The sequence below is a fragment of the Engystomops pustulosus genome, chromosome 4 (assembly GCF_040894005.1).
Source record: "Engystomops pustulosus chromosome 4, aEngPut4.maternal, whole genome shotgun sequence".
Classification (NCBI taxonomy): Eukaryota; Metazoa; Chordata; class Amphibia; order Anura; family Leptodactylidae; genus Engystomops; species Engystomops pustulosus.
The window spans coordinates 93,445,482-93,469,013 of record NC_092414.1 but is presented as its reverse complement, the minus strand read 5'-3'; the positions used below and the strand labels follow the sequence as shown (position 1 = coordinate 93,469,013).

Sequence of the window (23,532 nt, the reverse complement as noted above, 5' to 3'; positions counted from 1 at the left end):
TGTGGCCTCATTACACTAAACATGAGGTAAAGTGGCCAACCCCTTTAACTTGTTTTCAGATAGGAATTTCTACATTTGCAAGGTAAAGAGAGTATATAGAATATAATTGTTGCATCTTTAGTGAAGGAGGGAGCATCACATAAATAGGCTATAGACCAGTGATGGCGAACCTTTTAGAGACTACGTGCCCAAACTACAACCAAGACCCACTATTTTACCATCAGGTGCCAACATGACAATTTAAACAGTAACTTATTGCTCCCTGTTCTTCCACAACATAAAGTTGTTTCAGCCCCCTGAGGACACCAATACAATTTAAAGCACAAGGGCAAATTTAGACATCATTATAGCTTTTCTCCAGGTTCTCTCTGTACAGGAAGATCATGGGACCAGCAAGGGGAAGATAATCTGGCCCTGTTTATACCTTCTCATTTTTCCTGCAGTTCCAATCCGTCAAGGATGGTGTGTGCCCCCTCTGGCAGGATCCACTTTTATTTAAGCTTCCTATACCCTTGAATTTTTGTAAGTCTGTAAAAATCAGGGACTCCAGACTCCATTAACAACTATGGAGCCCCGAGCCCCTCAGACTCATTTACATAATTTTAACCCCTTTCCACCAAGGCCCTTTTTTGTTTTTGCGTTTTCCTTTTTCACTCCCCCACTTCAAAAATCCATAACTTTTTTTATTTTTCCACATAAAGAGCTGTATTGTTGCTTATTTTCTGCATAACAAATTACACTTCAAAATGGTGGTATTTAATATTCCATGCCGGGTACTGGGAAGCGTGAAAAAAATTCCAAGTGTAGTGAAAATTGTGAAAAAATGTGTTTGTGCTCCCCAAATGACATGTCTACTTTATTCTATGGGTTGGTGCGATCACAGGGATACCAAATTTATATAGGTTTTATAATGTTTTCATACATTTACAAAAATTAAAACCTGTACAAAAAAAAATTCTTCACTTTGTCATTTCTTGCGCTAATAACTTTTTCTTAATTAGGTCTAGGGAGCTGTGGGTGGTGTCATTTTCGCAACTTTTGATGACGTTTTCAATGCTATGATTTGCAGGACTGTAGGGCCTTTTGATCACTTTTAATTGATTTTTTTATATTTCTCAAAATGGCAAAAAAGTAGTATTTTCAATATTTATTTATTTATTTTTTGCTATTTCTTATACCCTCTAGGGTACATTAACCCTAGATGGTCTGATTATTCCTACCATATACTGCAATACCACTGTATTGCAGTATGTGACATTTTTGCACAGTATTGATTACAATGAGCCACTGGCTCATTGTAATGAATCTGCAGAAATCAGACAGCCTTGGGTCTGCAGAAGACCCGAGGCTGTCATGGCAAGCGATCACCCCCCCCAATGACATCACGGGGTCGGTGATTGGATCTAAGATGGTGGAGGCATTTACAGGGTTAACACCCCTACAGCAAACACCCACCTTGTATGGAGAGGGTTCAGTCTGTGAGCGCTCTCCATATCCCTGCAGCTGGTAAGTGATGCAATTCAACGTCACATGTCGGTAAGGGGTTAAAAACCTTCTTTTGTAAAAACCAGGGCATAAGAAGCTAAACAGAGAGCAGATCCTGCCAGAGGGGGCACACACCAGTATGCCAGTGGGCTTGGTTTACAATCCGTCATCCTGGTGGTGGATGATCGTTACTTTTTGCCACATTGCCACATTTAATTATTTTAGATCATTCTACTTTTGCACCATCTTACGTCTAGACACTTGAAATCTGCCCCTCCGACTGAAGATTCTATGAAGGTGGATATAGAGGGGAGTTTACACTCCCTGAGAGGTGTTGGCTTAGATTATTGTTAAGAATCCCTTTACCCAGTTGAAGCAGATATGGGGCCATACCGTGCTGTAAAACAGGAGGTTCACTTTACCAGTGTAATATTGGTCATAGGCAGCAGAGTTCTACCATATGACAATAGACACTCATGCAATGTGTAATTTGTGGTTATATCTATCAGGTATGTTATTTTCTTTTTACTTCTCTCATTTATTAGAGTCCCTTCTCTTGACCTTGGAAAACTTGGAGATTCAGAAGATGAGGTAATGAAACTAAGATGGATAAGGGGAAGTCCAAAAAGGCACAAAATAGAATTGCAGCTTGTGGTGCTTATTTGCATGAAAATGAATTGCTCAGCAAATGGCAGTGGTTAATTTATCAAGTGTGACTATTAAAAAGTTGCAAAAATCTTCTTATTCCAATTAGTGGGTGATGTAGAAATTGTGGTATATTTCAAGACGGAAAGTTTATACTTGATGCATTGAACTTATGAAATATTTTACAATGTTTATTCAATTTGGCAGTTCCTGTCCCTCCTGCAATACACTATTTAGTCTTCCCTGATCAGATGGACATTATTGTATACCTTATTACTGCTATCATGGTTCCAATCATTAGAGTACTGATGCCTGTTATATGGCATTCGGAGGTCACATAGTGGAGATAGATGGGGATATTTATCACAGCGTATGACAGCCCCGCCGCTGCAAATTCGCAGCCCAAGAGGCTTCTGTCTCTTGATGTATCGGGGCGGGAGGCTGTGAAGCGTTTATCCTACGCCAGGCCAGCAGCAACTACGCAGCAGCAAGTGCGCCGGCCCTCTCCCGTCCGGCCGCGCCCCCCGCTTGGCCGGCCGCCCCCCCCCCCCCTTCACGCCCCACTGGCGTGAAGGTGGCGGATCGGGGCAGATAATTGCAAAAGCTAGCAATAAGCTAGCATTTGCGATTATTTCAGGGCCTCTGCGCCACTGGCGGTGCGCAGAGGTCCTGATAGATATCCCCCAGTGTGATTATTGAACCTGGAGGAATCAAGAATTCAGGACTGATTTTATATATTTCTTGTTTTAGAGGAATTGTAGAGGTTTTCTTGTTTTTAAACGTGACTATCATTTTAAGGTACTCTTTGCTTATTTACCCTAGGACACCTATATACCTTTAAGTAAAGAATACCCGCGATTTGGTCCCCCAGATTCGTCCTCAACTATAAGTTGGGGGACACCTCTGAATACTCCATATGCACAGCATGATCTCAAACCGGAGGTATGTCAACATGCAATGGTGCTAAGTACATATAATATATATTCAGTGCTAAGTATAAATATAAGTATTATCGCAAGCATTTGCCCTATAATTATTCATGTCTAATATATATATATATATATATATATATATATATATATATATACACTCACCGGCCACTTTATTAGGTACACCATGCTAGTAACGGGTTGGACCCCCTTTCGCCTTCAGAACTGTGGTCAGAATTGTGGTCATAAAGGGATGGACATGGTCAGCAACAATACTCAGGTAGGCTGTGGCGTTGCAACAATGCTCAATTGGTACCAAGGGGCCCAAAGAGTGCCAAGAAAATATTCCCCACACCATGACACCACCACCACCAGCCTGAACCGTTGATACAAGGCAGGATGGATCCATGCTTTCATGTTGTTGACGCCAAATTCTGACCCTACCATCCGAATGTCGCAGCAGAAATCGAGACTCATCAGACCAGGCAACGTTTTTCCAATCTTCTACTGTCCAATTTCGATGAGCTTGTGCAAATTGTAGCCTCAGTTTCCTGTTCTTAGCTGAAAGGAGTGGCACCCGGTGTGGTCTTCTGCTGCTGTAGCCCATCTGCCTCAAAGTTCGACGTACTGTGCATTCAGAGATGCTCTTCTGCCTACCTTGGTTGTAACGGGTGGCGATTTGAGTCACTGTTGCCTTTCTATCAGCTCGAACCAGTCTGCCCATTCTCCTCTGACCTCTGGCATCAACAAGGCATTTCCGCCCACAGAACTGCCGCTCACTGGATGTTTTTTCTTTTTCGGTCCATTCTCTGTAAACCCTAGAGATGGTTGTGCGTGAAAATCCCAGTAGATCAGCAGTTTCTGAAATACTCAGACCAGCCCTTCTGGCACCAACAACCATGCCACGTTCAAAGGCACTCAAATCACCTTTCTTCCCCATACTGATGCTCGGTTTGAACTGCAGGAGATTGTCTTGACCATGTCTATATGCCTAAATGCACCGAGTTGCCGCCATGTGATTGGCTGATTAGAAATTAAGTGTTAACGAGCAGTTGGACAGGTGTACCTAATAAAGTGGCCGGTGAGTGTATGTATATATATATGGGCACATTTACTAAGGGCTTTGTGCCTTTCTGGTGGACTTTGCACATTATTTCTAGGGGAAACTGCTTGCACAGGTATTTAAGAAGTGTCTGCACCACAAATGTGGGGCACACAACATTTTTTGGCGCAGCTGCATCAGGCACCATGTGACACAACTTAGGGGGTTGTACCATGTGCCAGATTTAACATGCAAAGTCTGTCGCACGCCCCATGTTATAGGTGCACCACAAAAAAGATGGTGAACTCTGTCAAGCCAGTGCAAGGAAAGGGACAAATTGGGATTTCTGGCCATGTTCTTAATGAATCTGTCGCACCCACCATTATACACATGCAGAGCACTTGTGCATTAGTGCAGTTTCCCGCATTCTTAGTAAATGTGCCCCATAATGTTCAAAACTGTTTTTAAACAATTAAAATGTCCTAATACTGCATTACCCATTTACTGTCACTAGGTGGAGCAGTTAAATTGGTAAAAAAACATTAAAACAGCTGCAAATGTGAATGAATGAGGACACTTGTTAATGACTACCCTATTGGCTTTTTAAGGTCATCGTTAAGGGCATTTAGCATTATCATAGTCCGGTCCCATCACTAACACTAGGGATGTGAAAAGCTCAAATCTCAGGTTTTTAACTGAGATCAAACGTGGAGTACATGGAGTACTCCAGTGATGGAGTATTATAGCAACCACTGGTGCTAACCGCACAGAACGAGGATTAAGGGTTTAGCCATTACGCTGGCAATGCTTTTAGTGGGTTAAAGTTTTTACTTCCCTATTATATTACATCTCTATTGATTGTAACCTACAGTCTTAGTTATGAACACTTCTATCATTATTCCTCATCATCCCTGTATAAGAGACTTTGATCTCAGTTTATACAGCAAGCTACTAGGAACCAGGAAAGATGTCATTATGATAATTCCCAATGGGCATCCTCAGATTTCAGATTTCTGTGCGTCACTATGGTTACTTGCACTTCAGCTTTGTATTTTTTAAACTACTTTATGAACATATAAATGAAAGTACTTTTAATAAGACCAATTTTATGTGTCTGGACCACTATCAAATCTGAAAGCCCTTGGGTGATAGGATGATTCTTGGCAGGGTGGTATCAGTGAAGCCATGCTATTTTTATATCTTTTAATCTTCTAAAGCTTTGAACCCCCAGATGCTCGCTAGTTGTACTCCAGTCCCCCTACACCCTCACCCCCCACTGTGAAGAGCATCTGGGATAAAAAATGATATGCTACCATGTATCACATGGTATCCCAGTAAACTGCCCTGTGGATCAGCTTGCTGTTTTTCAGCTTGGCCCATGTTTTTGGTTCAGGTTGTCTCAGTCTATGGGAACATAAAGCATAAGATCCAACACAGGTGTCATGTGTGTGATACCCGTATTTGTGGATCACTTTATAGGTACCATAATCATGTGACCATTCACAAGGGTGAAACAGGCTTCTGACATCATTCTCTAGCCTTCCGTTTTTCTCACGGATCCCAAAAAAGGATCACAGATGACACGTGGACTGTTTTTATAGATATATTGCTTGGCAGCCGATTGCACTGCAATCCATTTGCAGATTAAGAAGAGAACACATTTCTATGCAGGTAGCCTACTTTAGTTCATGAGGATCCATGAAAAATGGATGCAAATTGGATGTGAAAATGCAGCCAATTTCTGTAGTGTTCGTGTGTAGATCTTTAAAGGACATCTACCACCAGGATTAAGGACTATGCAAATGAGCCTGAGGACTCCAGGCTCTATTAGCATCTTTGGAACCTGGGCCCCTCAGGTTCATTTGCATACAGTCCTTCATCCTGGCGGTAGGTACCCTTTAAGGGGGATTGTTGTGGGTGAATAGCCCCTGCAAGCCACAACATATACTGAAAACAGGATACACGCTTACTGGAAACTAATTTAGGATCTCATGTACCAAACGTTTTGCTGGCAAAAGAGGATTTGATGCCCATAATAACTAATAAGAGATTTGTTTTACATCTTGGGAAATTACATGAAATATGAATGGTTACATAAGCTTAAAAGACTGATTTTTTATCTGAGACAATTGTAAACAAGGTCTAGGATGATATAAATCTAAGCATAGCATTCACAGACTATACAACCTGTATTCTGCACCACCCTGCATCTCGCTGTCCAAGTACTACCAGCATTGAGAAGGAGCAATTCCTAGGGTAGATGTGCAAATAAAGGGTTTGTTGCAGACATTTTTGCAACTATCCTATTATCTGTAAAATCCATCTGCTTAGAATCTGCCTCTAAGGCAACATGCACACTGCCGTTGCCCGCGTAGCATGGCGGGGACATGGCAGCCCGCGGGGAGGGGAAGAGCGCTGCTCACCCCCGCCCCTCTCCATAGGGATGTATGGCACACGGCGCCATAATACAGGAAAAGATAGGACATGTCCTATCTTTTTCCGGGGTACGGAGTGGTATGGTGCCTAATACAAATATATTGACCAGATTTTCTCTCACAGAGATTTCTACAATATATCCTTTTATTTTAACTTCACAGAAATTATTTGTGTTTCTTTGTTCCACCTTGCAACTGTTTTTGTGTCCTTTTGTATTCATAGATTAATTGTAAGCCCAAATCAGCCTCACGGGAGGTAAGAAGATATTTTTTTTTTAGAAACACATTTTGAGTTGTGCAGGGGAATATAATCTGATGTGATCATTTCCTTTAACTACCAGCTCTCTCCAGCCCAGCTGAAAACCGTTCCTGAGAATTTACCCTCAGCATCAGACAGATTCCGCTTGAAGTATCAGCAGTATGAAGAGGATATGAAGAATAGCTACAAGCAGTATACTATGAGAGAAAAGAATAAGCAGCATTCTGCAAGACAGGATAATAAACAAGAGGTGTGCATTGAGGATTAGCCATGTGTCATAAAGTACTACATATATGTGTAGGAATAACAAGTATCTACCTGGAAGATTTGTTGTTGCTGATTCGGTCTAAACAAGTATGGGCAAGAAGCATCCTTCCTGTTCGGGACTGAGTTGGTGAAGGCAATTATGATTTTGCATAAAATATCTGGTTACATATATATATATATATATATATATATATATATATATATATATATATACAGGCAGTCCCCGGGTTACATACAAGATAGGGTCTGGAGGTTTGTTCTTAAGTTGAATTTGTATGTAAGTCGAAACTGTATATTTTATAATGGAAGTTCTAGACAATTTTTTTTCTTTTGCCCCAGTGACAATTGGAGTTTCAAAATTTTTGGTGTAATTGGACCAAGAATTATCAATAAAAGCTTCATTACAGACATCTTACAGCTGATCATTGCAGTATGGGACTATAGTAAAGCATCCAGAGAGCTTCACCAGAGGTCACATGGGGCAGAGGGGTCCGTCTGTAACTATGGGTTGTCTGTAAGTCGGGTGTCCTTAAGTAGGGGACCGCCTGTATATATATATATATATATATATATATATATATATATATATATATATATATATATATATATGGATTACATATGGTTACTATGGTTACATATATATATATAGATTGATTGATGAATCAAACGTAGTTTTTGCCAGTGAAATGATATTAGAATGTAAGGTTTGGTGAATTGTAATATATGCACACCCATCACATTAATCAGGCTGCGTTCAGACTTGCAGGTTTTGAGCCAAACAAAGAAGTGAAGGGAAAAGAAATGAAAGGCAATCTTATTAATTTTAACTGTCTGATAGAGGGATGTTACATTTATAAGTATGTTTTGCTGCACATCGGGTACTTTCCTAGCGTACATACTGGATGTTATAGAACAGTTCTGTCTGCTAAAACCACTCCAAAGTGGCATAAATAAAAGTGACCATATTGAAATCACAGAAACATTGGACCATATCACCACCATTTTTGGAAAGTATTCAAGGCAACATTGGGGTAAAGTATGGTATAAACGTTAGTCAAAAAGTCGTTCTTCGTTCCATTTAATAGATGCCTGAACTCAATGATAAGTGGTAAAACTTTTCTTAAAGGAAGTCAGCCACTTAGTTTGAGGTAGTTTAACCATTAATGGTGCTGGGTAGATCCCACCAGTTTACTTGGAAAACAAACGTTATTTTTATGGTAATGAAGCGCAAGTGCTCAGGGGGCATCACCATAGCCCTTCCAGGCTCTGGGGTTCTGGCTATTGTACAAGACTCAGAGCACTTCTCCCCTCGCTGAATGGAGGGGCTCTGGTGATACCAGAGTGTTTTCTCTTCTTGAACATAAAAATGTACTTAATTTTTTAGTAATCTACGTAAGCTCCTAATAAACAACCATCAAAATGAAACTTTTAAAATTATGCTGATGAGCCAGAAAAGTTCACAGGCTGTTAGACAGGCTGTCTCCTCCTCTGCTCCCTCAGCACTTCCCCTTCCCCTGATGTAATCTCACTGCAGCACAGGAAGTTTCAGCACACTGTGGGAGGGGGAAGTGTAACAGCCTGTGAAGCTGAAGCACAGAGGGGCCTTGGTAGCAACCCCAGAACCTTTGGGGGTCATTAGCATAATTAAAAATTGGATTTTAGAAGGAAGGAGGCCATGGATAACAGATATAAGAAGATTACCAAAGTCATAGTGCCTGGATCCATGAGTTAGTGTCCCTGGCTTATCATGTCTGATTTTGATGGTGGATTTCCTTTAATCTGCCACAAACAAAGTGGTAGATTTCCTTTAATGATACAAACCACTGTATATGTAGTATCTTTGGGTGGAGAGGCACATAAGGGGTGGGGGGCACATAAGGCTGTACATAAAGCATCCATGGGGCGATGGGGGCTGTATATAATGAATCCATACTGGGTAAGGGAGGATTTATATAAAATAACCATGAGGGGCTGTTAGGGATGATAAAGTAGGGAATATTTTAGGGAACAGGAGACTGTTAGTTTCTGAATTTTTATTGTCGCCTTGTGAGTTTATTGCAAAGGGGCACACTGAGGCTCTGTTGCCCAGGAGCCTACTGAAATCTGGAGCCAACCCTGCCCATGGCAACCAATCAGAGCTCAGCTTTCATTTTCTCACAGCTGTTAATGAATTTAAAGCTGAACTCTGACTGGTTTCCATGGGCAATTACAACAGTTTTACCTCAGACTCTTCTGATAAATCTCCCCCAGTGAATATCAACGCTTAGCAATATATATGAAAAGCACAGTTTATTGGTGTGCATTTATGTCAGGGAAACCCCAAAGAACTCTTTAGTAGGTCACTCCACTGAAATATTTGCAGAAATCATTGTCATAAAACAGCTTTTTAAGACCCAGAAATGGTTTCTTTTTAATGAAAAGGCTCAGACATATAGTAGTGCTGTAGTTTATGGGAACATATTTCAGTTTTGTACAGAATCATCTGTATACTGCCTAGGGTCTACTTCTCTGTGCTGCTTAAGATATCTATTGCTATTAATGCTTTATTGGGGCATTTCATAACAAAATCCAATTGACCCGTAAAGTGATTTGCTGTTCTGCTGTCAACAGGGTGGAAGACCCGAGGAGGGAGGTTTGGCTGTGATAACTCCATTTGATGATAAAGTCTACCTTCAGCAATGCTATACTAGCAAACCGTACACAGCACAACATAGCCTAAGGAAACTGGATGCTGTAAGTCTTGTAACAAAATGTGCTGTTATAATCCACTTTATACCACAGAAACTTCATCTGGCTTTATACCACTTAACCTTTCCAGGAAATGTCATGTGAGTAAATGTAATTATGGGCAAAGAAGCATTCTTTAGCATTAATAGCAGAATAGCTACTTCTTAAGTCAAGCTCCTTCCTAAAATGAGCTCATTCCTGAACTAGTCCCTTTAGTATTAGTAGTATTGTGCTAGTAGTAATGTATAATCTGCTTCTGCTGTTTATGTAAGAACATTAGATCTACCGTAGTTCATATACTTTTTCTTAAGAGTTGAAGTCAATTTTTTTTCAGATGGATTAAATTAAACAGACATGGAATATAGTTATATTTTTGTTGTCCATTTTACATCACCAGAGATATATAAATACAGCCAGTAAGCAACAACAGTATAGTAACGGTAGTGCTGGTAGCAAAGATAATCCTAGTCACAACCAGGTATTGAATGCACTAACAATAAAACAAAGTATAAAGGTCTATAGTGTGATCTAAAGCGAATCTTTATAAAGATTTGGTCTAAATAAAGCCAATGGCACAACACATACTGATGTAATATAGGTAAACAACCAAGGCTTACTGGACCTATGTAAACATCAGTTGGTGTGGCCGAAGGTAGATAGTCCTACATGTGAGGCAAATGGCATACAAAGCGTTTCGTCACAGCATTGACTTCCGCAGGGGCTAATGCCATGTTGTGTTTTGTATATGAAATAAAGCTTGTTGGATTTTTTGCTTATACACACTATTCTGGCTCTCTTTCAATTCCAGTTTCTCAATTGTGTGTGGGCTATATTGGTGTTATTTGGCTGTGCAGACCCCAGACCCACATCTATAGACCTAACTGTAATGGTAACTGTGCATACTGTATGGACACTTTAGCAGTTGCATTCATTTCACGTAACAGTCTGAATGATTATATAGTAAGATAGGGGTGCGCTATTCTTTGGGTAGGAATAATTTAGTGGCGAGACTTCCATAACAGCAACACATCAGAACAAGATGGATCCTGCTTCTTCATGCTACAAGTTACACAGTTTTGGGTAAATCTTTGCAATTTTAGTGAAATGAAATAACTTTTGCCTATATGAAGTAAGAAGATGTCTACTACATAGACTTCAGGAGGGGTTTCTTCACTGCTGGGAGGTGCAATAACAGAGCATTGCTTTGTTTTAGTGTATGGGCACTTTTCTGCGCTGCTAAGCAATGTGCTGTAGATGTCCAAATGCTAAAGGGATTTAGTGTGTTTTTTTTCTTACTGTGTGATTTTGAGTTTAATTGGAGATGTTGCTGACATTTCAGCTGCTCTAGGATATGCCTGGATTTTTTGCTCATGACGGGTGTCTGGCAGAAGCCTTGGAAGGAAATCGCAGAATGAAATCCCCATGTCACTTGTAAATCTCAGCACTGTCTTGTGATGTTACACAATGTGATTATCCTACTTTCTGCTAATTGGGATGTTTTCTCTTTCATTGGACACTATTGTAGGAGGACCTGGCTGCGGAGAGAAGGAAGCAATCTGTCGTAGAGCAAGTTATGATAGACCATCTTTCAAGGTATAGAAACTGTATGCTGGACACATACAACTGAAAGCAGAAGGTTACATGCACTGTATATAAGGACACATTTTCTCACTATTTCATTTGAAATCAGAATAAACCTTTCCTGTTTGAGGTCAAATTATTTCTATTTGTAAAGTGCCAGAATAAATGAGAGATATGAGAGTATTTTTAAGTCATTAGTCTAAAGTTTACTAGGGTCAAACATTTCCTTCCAAAAGCTTCTTAAAATAGTTGTTAGGAATTTGGTCCCATTCCTCCTGATAGAACTGGTGTCATGTTTATGAATTTATTTGTTTACATTTATATCAGTTCTAGGGAAAGGGGGGTGATTTAATCTTGTGGGTTATTTTTATTATTTTTTTAACTTTATTGTATTTCTAACTCAAGGGGGTCTGATCACTTACTATAGTATTGCAATATATTGTAAATTCACTGCTGACGGCAGGCTCCTTTACAGATCCTGCTATGACAGCCATGGAAATGACGTCAGACTGATGACTTGAGTGGGGGTGCCGGCCAGATCCAAGATGTTGGTGCCCATGCAGCGCCGTCACCTAAGTGCCGCCATCTTGTTTTATGGCAGCACAGGATATGAGCTGTGGGTGTTAGCTGCATAATGCAGCTAAAACCAGCTGTGTATGGAGCAAGCTTAGCCCATGACGATGCCGGCGCACATATTAGAATGTCAGCAAGTGGCTGATGTCACAATGCCTGCGACAGACACGGAGTCTGTGCAGGGACATGGAGCTGATGCCGAAGCATCGCTGTATAAAAGAGGACCTGCCGGGGAAGGGGGGAGCGGGGCATCGGAAGGTGAGTACACTGTTTGCTTTTTCTTTCTTGACTCGAGTATAAGCCGAGGTGAGGTTTTTCACCACATTTTTTGTGTATTTCGAGTATATACGGTAACATGTTTGTGAATTTTATTGTTTAATTTAGTTTTATATCAGTTCAGAGGAAAGGGGGGTGATTTGAATTTTTATTTTTTTTTTACATTTTTCTTTACTTTTTATTTTATTTTAGACCCTCTAGGGTACTTTAACCCTAGATAGTCTGATTGTATTATGTTATACTATTGTATTGCAGTATATGGTGTTTTTAAATAGGATTCTATACAATATGCATATACATATGTATTTCTTTACACACTTATTGGAACTGTTTTTAGTGCATAAAGAAAGGGCACCTTTTCTTAGAAAATGACTTTCTAAAAATATGTAAATGAGCCAGAGTTGCTCAGGCTGACGTTGCCTGAGCACCTCTCAGCATTACCAGGTTTTAACTTTTTCCGAATCCTCCCCACCTCCTGCTGCGGTCATCTGGGGAGCTAGGAGAGAGCACACACCCTACTCTCTCCATGCCACGGCTCTCTGAAGTCACCTTCCATGGAGCTGGAGGTACGATCGCAGTGTGTGGGGAGGGGGCAAATAGAATAAAACCAAGCAATGCAGAGAGGCTTGAAGCTCATTTACATATTTTTTAAAAGTAATTTTGTTTGCAAAGATGCCTTTTCTTTATGCAGTAAAAACTGTTCCAATTAGTGCTGATGGTAGATGTCCTTTAAATGGGTTTTCCCATTACAGAAAGTACTCAAATTTGAATCCCCAAATAAAGATCATTTTTAACCCCCTTTCTTTGCAATTTTACTCCTTTTTATTGCTGTTTTAGCTCTTATAACTCAGTGATGGTGAGTATAAGATTCCAGAATGTGGGCGGGTACTCTTTAAGCAGACACTTCATGATTCCTCTGTGCTATGAGAAGCTGTGTGCTGACAATGTGCCTTGAATATAAAGATACAGCGTTTAGGTGCTTATGCTTTCATTAAGCTTCTGGACATACTAGTATCTGACACATAGAAAAAAAGATGGGACAAATCATAGTCATGAGATGGATATAAGACACCATAACGCTCTCGGGTGCCTCATCTAATCAATAAAAAAGCTGAACCAGGAAGTGCCTCTGTTTGTAGTGCGGTGCCTCCTCATCCCCCTTCTTCTGCAATGCAAGATAAGCTGGAGGAAATTTTTGTCTATAGTCGGACCAGGACACCAGGATTGATAGAGACAGATTGGAATTATATCTGTAAAATTATGTATTTTGTTAATAACTGGGAATTAGAGAATGTGGTATTTTGTTATCCCTAGTATATTTAAGAATCTCGTCTTTGTGGGAATACCCTTTTAATAAAAAAAAATCCTGGAAACCCATTTAAAGATCTCCATACACACCCTGTATGACATGCAGATATTTGTGTGTCAGATAGAGAATGAGGTGTTTTACCACATTATTCATTGCACAATTATAAGAAAGGAAAAATAGATCCACCCATGTAAAAATCCTATTTTTGAGATTAATGAGTTGGTGACAGGAGCCGGCAATTATAGCTGAGCACAGCAAGCAACCTCTTTTGTGAAGTTTGTTTATTCGGTTAATAGTTTGATTGGATTTAATGCCAGTCCTTTCTAATTAGTATAATGTCAATGTTTGCATTTTGCTTTTCTGGCTGAAAGTACATGTGATGTTGTTTTTCTAGGGCTGTTATTAGTGACCCAGAACAAAATGTAAACAGATCCTTCCCAAATAATACTCAGCAAGACCCGACATCAGCCCCTCTCCGCTTCAGGAAAAGAACGTTACACGAAACCAAGTAATATCAGACTCTTTGTGCTATATTCATGTTCAACAAGTGTAATAACTTGTGGTTTTCCGTCTTGGCTAGATTACTAGTTGTTATTTTTATTTTTTTTAATTTAACATGCTAAAATGAGTTTAAAATATGAATTTCCAGTATAATGCCATTTTTATATATTCATAACTTATGAAAAGTTATGAATGGAGCCTGCTCCCCTCCCAACTCCTTTAAATTTTGAACAAACTTTGCATAAATTAATAGCACAAATAAACACAGGAAACTTCTTTCTTCACTTGCTTTGTCTGTTGTCATCCTCTCTCCTTCGATCCTTATCTGCTGAATTCCTTCTTGCTAGTTAAATGTCAGATTATATAGAAGCCCTATTCTGAGTGAGGGCAGTGAGTCACACCAGCCAAGTCTCCTATCTCCAGTGCAGGAAAAACTGCTAATTTGATAGCACTTGCTAGTAACCCCCCCCCCCCCCCCAATAATGCTGACAGCAGAGCTGTGTCTTCTACTGGAGTATAGACTTGATGCTGTCCATGTGCTGTATGCTGGGAAGTAACATTCTCATTTTACACTTGCAATAATGTATTCCTCTCCTTCTAAATGAGAAACCATCTGTAAGCACTTCTCTGTTTGTGAAAGATATGTAGCGTTATGCATATGTGACTGTACCATGTGGTCCTTTTTTAGGAATACTGTATGACATTGTTGTACTATGCAAGTTCTTGATTTCATGAGTATTTGTGTGCATAACCATGGCACTCGCTTCACGTTAAATCTGGGCTGTACTACAGATATTCCTCTGTCTCTTTAACCTTGTCTTATTTTCACCAAATTCTCATTCCGTTTTACATTCTTCTCTCCCCCTTTTTTATTTTCCTTAATATCTCTTTAGCAGTCTATTCTGTGTCATCCTACAAATATGTAACAAGGTAGATACTATATCTTTCATATCATTTTTCTGAAAATATTTCAGCATCTATCTTACAGAGAGTGCCTATTAATCATTGTGCATGAGCCCTAAAGATTAAAATTCACAGCTCCCTTAGAGGGAGTCTGCAGTTTGACCAAACAAAATTACTGGGACAGTTAGTTAAAAGTATCAGCTGAAACATACTACTTGCTTTTAATAAAAGGACAGCTTTACAAGCAGAATTAGAACCCCCCGGGTTCTGTGCCAACAGGCAAAGTAGAGACCACCTTTCAAATTGATGTCCCCCAGACATTGTGCGACCCCTTCTTTCAGCTTCCAGTTGATGGATGGAGCATTATCCACAGTTGTCACTTAAACAGAGGTACATGAGGTGCAGAGGGAAGGGTTATTAAATAAGTCTTTACAGATGTCCATTTATAAAAACATGACCTCCCCCAGGTCTAGGAGAAGTTGCATTGACCCCCTTGAAGTGATTTAAATGGTCCTGAAGTTTGCCCAGTTATATGGTCAAAGAGAAGTTGCTACAAAGTGTATTGTGTGCCATCAAGTATATAACTACACAACCCTGTATCTTAATATCAGGAATCTGATTGTCCCTTTATTTTTTCAAAGGATAAAAACAAGCTCAACTCTTACAGAGAATATGCTGTCCAACAAGCTGCGGTTTGATGCACGAATCTTATGCAGGTAATCTCAGGAACTAAGCGCCATGTGCTGTTATATGAGATATTTATTCCAACAGCTATCACTTATATTGCAAGAGCTTTTCCCTGTTATGTAAGCCTTGTAACATTTTCACAGTCTGGATGAAATTTCTTGAAAGAGCCTTTTGCTCTGAAAATAAAAGGGAAAAAGTACTGTACATACTCGAGTATAAGCCGACCCAAGTATAAGCCGAGACCCCTAATTTTACCACAAAAACCTGGTAAAACCTATATATTTTTTACTCGAGTATAAGCCGAGTTTGGGTTTTCAGCACATTTTTTTGTTTATACTAGGTTTATACTCGAGTATATATGGTACTTTTGAATGTAAAATCTGCCCTGTTATGCAGGGATATAATGGGAAGTAATATATTATTGTAAAAGTAGCCAAGTGCTGATGCCTCTGAGAGTAGTAAGTAAAATATAAAGTAAAATAAGTAAAATACAAGACCTAAAAAAGTTTAAATTTATTGCAGTTGCCAAAATCGATCAGGCAGGGGTGAATTGAGACATTGGGGCAAATTTACTTACCCGGTCCATTCGCGTTCCAGCGGCGGCTTCTCCGCTCTGGATTCGGGTCCGGCCGGGATTTAATAAGGTAGTTCTTCCGCCGTCCACCAGGTGGCGCTGCTGCGCTGAAAGTAAACTCATCGCGCCGGAATGCACCGAGCTGGACCAGGTGAAGGTAAGCGGTCCTTATGCGACACATTTTCGGTTTTTAAATGCGGCGGTTTTTCCGAATACGTCGGGTTTTCGTTCGGCCACGCCCCCCGATTTCCGTCGCGCGCATGCCAGCGCCGATGCGCCACAATCCGATCGCGTGCGCCAAAATCCCGGGGCAATTTAAGTACAAGCGGCGCAAAACGGAAATATTCGGGTAACACGTCGGGAAAACGCGAATCGGGCCCTTAATAAATGACCCCCATTGTGAATATTATAGCCCCTACATGTCTGGAATCACTTCCTACATATGGTACTAGAATCAAGCTTCTTGGGGAATGGACAATTGGGAAAATTTACTTACCCGTCCGGAGGTGTTCACAGAAAGTGCATTGTCCGACAATCATGCACTCAGATTGTGCGCCCAATATCCTGCATGTGTCACTTCCACGCTCAGGTCTGCCAGAGTTCACCTTCTTCTTCCTGGTGCTTGTAAGTGCTTGATCTTGCGAGACAATTTGAAAGTTAAATCCTGCGGTCAGTCCGAATCAGTCGTATAGATCGAAGGCTCGCCCCCTGTTTTCCGTTGCATGAAAGCCAGTGCAGCTGAGCCAAAATCCGATTGCGTGCGACAAAATCCTGTTAAATACCTGTCACAGCCGTGCAAAATCCAAAAATGGCAGAAAATCAGACGAAAGTGCGGCTGCGGACCCTTGTAAATAAGCCCCAATTTGTCCCTTCTGCCTTTTAGCCTGCGGTTTGAGGACCTACAATGACTCTTATATACATGTGAATTGAGAGCAGGAACTGATGTATGAGGATGTCATGGGTGAAAGTCCTTCTCAGTATAAAATTCGGTGTGTGGCCATAAAAGGCTCATACCTCCTGTGTTATAATCCACTTCTGTGTTCAAGTAATATAAGAGGTCATCCACTAAGAGGGGCTCCCTATGTCAGTCATTCCAATTAAGCCCATGGTAAGACTCACATGTTAAATAAGGTTTTGAAACATGTAAAAACTAAGAATTAAAATATTTCCCACTTTACTAGTTTACATCTTAAAATAAATGACCTACCGTATATACTCGAGTATAAGCCGTCCTGAGTATAAGCCGAGACCCCTAATTTTACCACCAAAAACTGGAAAAAACTACTGACTTGAGTATAAGCCGAGGGTGGGAATACAGCAGTAGTATACAGCAAGCCCCTAGTAGTATACAGCAAGCCCCTAGTAGTATACAGCAGCATCTAGTAGTATACAGCAAGCCCCTAGTAGTATACAGCAAGCCCCTAGTAGTATTCAGCAGCCCCTAGTAGTATACAGCAAGCCCCTAGTAGTACTCAGCAGCCCCTAGTAGTATACAGCAAGCCCCTAGTAGTATACAGAAGGCCCTAATAGTATACAGCAGCCCCTATTAGTATACAGCAAGCCCATAGTAGTGTACAGCAAGCCCCTAATAGTATACAGCAGCCCCTAATAGTATACAGCAGCCCCTAGTAGTATACAGCAAGCCCCTAATAGTATACAGCAGCCCCTAATAGTATACAGCAGCCCCTAGTAGTATACAGCAAGCCCCTAGTAGTATACAGCAGCCCCTAGTAGTATACAGCAAGCCCCTAGTAGTATACAGCAAGCCCCTAATAATATACAGCAGCCCCTAATAGTATATAGCAGCCCCTAGTAGTATACAGCAAACCCCTAGTAGTATACAGCAGCCCCTAGTAGTATACAGCAAGCCCCTAGTAGTATACAGCAGCTCCTAGTAGTATACAGCAAGCCCCTAGTAGTATACAGCAAGCCCCTAGCAGTATACAGCCAGCCTGCCCCCTTGTAGTATACAGCAAGCCCCTAGTAGTATTCAGCAGCCCCTAGTAGTATACAGCAAGCCCCTAGTAGTATACAGCAGCCCCTAGTAGTATACAGCAGCCCCTAGTAGTATACAGCCTGCCTGCCCCCACGGCCCTTAAAAAAATAAACTTAAATACTCACCCTCCGATGTCAGCGTGGCTCCCCGATGTCCCCGATGTCTGCGCGTCCCGTCTTCTTTCTTCTCCGCGGCTCCTCTTCTTTCTTCCGGCATGGACGCGGCCATGTTTTCTTCTAGCAAGAGCATACTATGACGCGGCCGCTGATGACGTCACAGTATGCGCGGCCACGAAGAAAACATGGCCGCATCCATGCCGGAAGAAAGAAGAAGAGCCGCGGAGAAGAAAGAAGACGGAACACGCTGACATCGGTAAGCCGCGCCGACATCGCGGAGCCGCGCTGACATCGGAGGGTGAGTATTTAAGTTTATTTTTTTTAAGTGGGTAATTTTTTTTTTTGTAATAGACTCGTGTATAAGCCGAGGGGACATTTTTCAGCACATTTTTTTATACACGAGTATATACGGTATGACAAAAACATAGGAAATAAAGAGTGATAAAAAAAAGTCCTTGTAATGATACTAATAGCATTTATTATTTGGACTACAAAACACAACATACTATAAGATAACTATCATCCAATAAAAGGAAAAATATATTTTAAACCCATTGAAAATTCCCTGTTGGTCACACACAATAACAACACACACATAGGGGGACATTTACTATGGCGTTTCCGCCAGTTTTGTGGCGCTCTCACCACATGTTCTGCTCTCCTACCTATTTATTAGCTGTCGGGGACAGAAAAAATGACTTTTTCCGTCTGCTCCGACTCTTCTCCGAAAAGGGGCGTGGCTTTGGCGGAGTGGAAACTCAGCCACAATTAATATGTGTCGCAGCCCTTTTTGGGCGCTGTAAACTGGCGGAAAGTAGACCAAAAGAAAACTGGTCTAGCAGGGACTGTTGGACACATTTCTGGTGCTCGGGACAGATTTTGGTCCCAGTGACAGAAAATGGTCTCAGCGCCAGAAATGTCTCTGCACAGCTCCACAATATTAAATGTGTATCTTCTTTCCGAGAGCAGGTCGGTAACAAAGCCAATGCAGACACCGACACTTTAAGTAAATGTCCCCCATAGTTTTGAGAAATACCAGCTAAAACCCCCTCATTTTAACAAGGTGAATGACATTTGTTGAACAGGTTTCTCCTTCAAATTCACCCATTCAGTTTATGTATTTCACCTGTGAAATTGACAAAACTGCACCTAAAACCACCTCAAAACTGATTGCAATGCAGTTTTAACTGCAACTTGTGACCGCACCATGAGAGATGTCCAATTAATCATTATCATATTCAGCTGTTCAGTTTATTTATGAGTGGGAGGTACAGCCACACCCCCATTGCTTGACTGACAGCCTGTATAATGATGTGACACTCCTAATGCTTTCTCTATGTACTTCCTGGTACTGGAAGCCATGCCCCCTGCAGGCTGTGTGTGTATGAGATACTCCTTAACACATGACTGACAGCCTGTATAATAATGTGAGGTATAATGGTGTAATGGCTCCTCCATGTGCTTCCTGTTGCTGGCGACCATGCCCCCTGCAGCCTGTGTGTGTATAAGAGAGATACAACAGCTCCAGGCAGCCATGTTATAGCAGAAAATGTTAGGTACTTGTGCAGCTGATGTCTGTGTCTCACACATGTGTATGGGGGGAGAGCATGTCAGCAGATAAAGCACAGACACCAGCAATGCTTTACTGTACATTACACACAGACATGAGCAGGGGGAGGAGAGGGAAGTGGGAACAGTAGTGACATCACTGCCTCCACTTGCCCAACCTCATTTACATAATAAAGAAAAGATGATTTTATAATGATTAATGTATGAATTGACTAGATAAAGGCGGGTATGGAATACCTGTGCATCACGTGCTATATCATGTGATGCATTGCATCAGCGGGGGGGGCGTGTGGAATACATAACCTCCGAACGGGCAGTGCAATACAAATTTATACATATATTAATCATCGTCGTACAGACTTTAGCATAGAAATACAAGATATCTTATGCAGAAATAACTTGTAGAAAAATGGCAATAACATCAAGTCCATAGGTGCCAAAATAAACCAGGTTTGGTCACAAAGATAGTATTTCAAACGTGGTCAGATTACAGAGTACAGCAAAAAAGTTAAGGGGAAAGAGTCGACATTAATATGTTGGAGGCTTTTCAATAAAAATATGAGAAGTCTGTTCTGAAATTTAGGCCAGTCGGAAAACGTGTTCCTAGCCTAAAGATCCAGAAGACCTCTCTCTGTAATAACACACTCTTCTTGTTGCCTCCTCTTTTCGGGGAAAATATTTTTTCTATGCCCAAAAAACGAAATGTACCTGTTTCACCTGAATGTACACTTGCAAAGTGTCTGGAGGCCCCTGACATATTGCAAGATAGATCTTTTGTGCTGTCTCTTAGATGTTCTGCTATCCTAGTCTTCAGTTTACGAGTAGTAGATCCTACATAGAGGACTTTACATTCGATACATTCAATTATGTAAACAACAAATGTTGTATCACAATTAATAAACGTCTTGATAGGATATTTGCACGTTTCATTAGTAGGAGAAAAGTGATCCACACATTTAGAATAGATGCAAACATTGCATCGGGATGTGCCACAACGAAAAAAGCCCTTGGTGTCTAGCCAAGTTTTTGTATGGGAATTATCACTAATAAATAAGCTCGGAGAAAGAATAGACCCAAGGGTCTGTCCTTTTCTGGACACAAAATTACACCCATTCTTTAGGATGGCTCTAAGTTTATCGTCCTGGTATAATATCGGGAGATTTTGTTTGAGGACATTGACTATCTTATTATAGTCGGAGCTGTATTGGGTGGAGAAAGTGACCGCAGAATTATTGGGATTTTTTGATGTGTCCCTACTTGTCTTATTACCTCTAGTGTTTGCCAACATCTCGGAACGATTTTTATTTTGGCCTATCTTGAAGCCTCTCTGTATCATCCAATTCGGATATTTCCGAGCGGATAATCTAGTGCTAAGTTCGTTGGCTTGATATATAAAATCTTCATAGTCCGAGCAAGCTCTTTTCAACCTGGTGAATTCACCAACTGGGATGGCTTTCACTGTGTGGGCAGGGTGATTACTAGATGCATTAAGGACAGTGTTTCCTGCTGTAGGCTTTCTGTATAACGTGGACACTACCCTATTCTGTGATGGGAGACCCACTAATAGGAGGTCCAGGAAAGAGATCGTGGTGTCATTAACATTGTATGTGAATTCAAGGTTAACATTGTTGTTATTAATGTAGGTGACAAAGTCTGGCACGGACGGCACACCCCCCGACCACACAATCAATATGTCGTCGATGTACCGCCCGTACCAGACGATGCCACCCCTAAATACATTCTTGTCTGAGTAGATGAACTCCTCCTCCCACCAAGACATAAAGAGGTTCGCCAATGAGGGCGAAAATCGTGCCCCCATTGGCGAACCCCTCGTCTGGAGGAAGAAGGCCCCATCAAATGAAAAGTAATTATGAGAGAGCAGAAATCTCGTGGCATCAATCACAAATTCACAAAGTTCAACCGAATATGTGCTAGATTTATATAAATGATGTGCTAATGCAGTAATTGCCAACTCATGTGGTATTGAACTGTATAGAGCAGTGACGTCGCAAGTTACCCAAATGTAGTTGTCCTTCCATGTAAATGTTTCAAAAATTCTGAGTACTTCTTTACTGTCCCTGAGATATCCTGGGAGCATGGTGACCAGGGGTTGCAAAAGATCATCTATCCATTTACATAATTTTTCATTAACTGAACCAATACCCGAAATGATGGGCCTGAGAGGAGGTGGGAAGTTATCCTTATGGATCTTTGGCAACCCATGGAAAATGGGAATAATAGGGTTGTCTGGACACAAGTAGTTAAGATGTTTTTCTGGGATAATACCAATATCAATGCCTTCCTGTACAATGTTTTTAAGTTGTTGTGAAAAAATGGACGTGGGATCAGTATTAAGTTTTCTGTAAGTATGTGTGTCATTCAAAATTTCCATAACTGTGGATCTATATAGATCCCTGTCCAATGCTACCACTTTCCCCCCCTTATCCGCCATTTTGATAATGACGTGTTTATTTAATTTTAACTCCTGTAATGCATGTCGTAGGTTGGGGGAAAGGTTGTTAGTTTGGGTAGAGGAAAATGAATCCTTCAGCTCCACAAGGTCCCGCTCAACCACAGATTGAAATTGGTCCATGGGAGGTACCCTGGAACTGACAGGATAAAAGTTTTTGTTCGGTGTGCATGTAGAAATAGTGTGAATGTCTCTTTCGTGTTCTGGCCTGGTGATCATACTTTTCAGGTTGGATAATGTACATTGGTCACTGAAAACTAAATCACTATAGTCGTTATGGTCAGACAAATGAGTATCAGACTGAGTATCTACAGGGTCCTTATAACCAAAAAAATGTCGTTTGACAGTTAAAGCTCTAACGAACCGGTTCACATCAATTAAAGTCTCAAATAAATCAAAGAAATCTCGTGGCATCAATCACAAATTCACAAAGTTCAACCGAATATGTGCTAGATTTATATAAATGATGTGCTAATGCAGTAATTGCCAACTCATGTGGTATTGAACTGTATAGAGCAGTGACGTCGCAAGTTACCCAAATGTAGTTGTCCTTCCATGTAAATGTTTCAAAAATTCTGAGTACTTCTTTACTGTCCCTGAGATATCCTGGGAGCATGGTGACCAGGGGTTGCAAAAGATCATCTATCCATTTACATAATTTTTCATTAACTGAACCAATACCCGAAATGATGGGCCTGAGAGGAGGTGGGAAGTTATCCTTATGGATCTTTGGCAACCCATGGAAAATGGGAATAATAGGGTTGTCTGGACACAAGTAGTTAAGATGTTTTTCTGGGATAAAACCAATATCAATGCCTTCCTGTACAATGTTTTTAAGTTGTTGTGAAAAAATGGACGTGGGATCAGTATTAAGTTTTCTGTAAGTATGTGTGTCATTCAAAATTTCCATAACTGTGGATCTATATAGATCCCTGTCCAATGCTACCACTTTCCCCCCCTTATCCGCCATTTTGATAATGACGTGTTTATTTAATTTTAACTCCTGTAATGCATGTCGTAGGTTGGGGGAAAGGTTGTTAGTTTGGGTAGAGGAAAATGAATCCTTCAGCTCCACAGTTACCCCCCGATCCATACTAAAAAAAAGAGACAAAAGAAGATACAAGGGAAAAAAAGGGGACACAATGAGAGTGTCATTCAGTTCCTCTGAACCTGATTCAGATACGTCTG

General features: G+C 40.8%; 1 protein-coding gene across 4 annotated transcripts in view; it reads left to right on the top strand.

Moving 5' to 3' along the window:
• Positions 1–23,532, top strand: part of CAPS2 (calcyphosine 2) — a 104,965-nt gene that overhangs the window by 10,484 nt on the left and 70,949 nt on the right. For 3 of the 4 annotated variants that reach the window (XM_072146746.1, XM_072146745.1, XM_072146748.1), the window contains exons 4-11: positions 2,031–2,076; positions 2,953–3,072; positions 6,760–6,792; positions 6,878–7,045; positions 9,673–9,795; positions 11,315–11,382; positions 13,923–14,036; positions 15,574–15,648. In XM_072146746.1, the coding sequence (XP_072002847.1) occupies positions 2,031–2,076; positions 2,953–3,072; positions 6,760–6,792; positions 6,878–7,045; positions 9,673–9,795; positions 11,315–11,382; positions 13,923–14,036; positions 15,574–15,648 (747 nt within the window). The remainder of the gene's footprint in view (positions 1–2,030; positions 2,077–2,952; positions 3,073–6,759; positions 6,793–6,877; positions 7,046–9,672; positions 9,796–11,314; positions 11,383–13,922; positions 14,037–15,573; positions 15,649–23,532) is intronic. The other variant, XM_072146747.1, reaches the window with a different exon arrangement.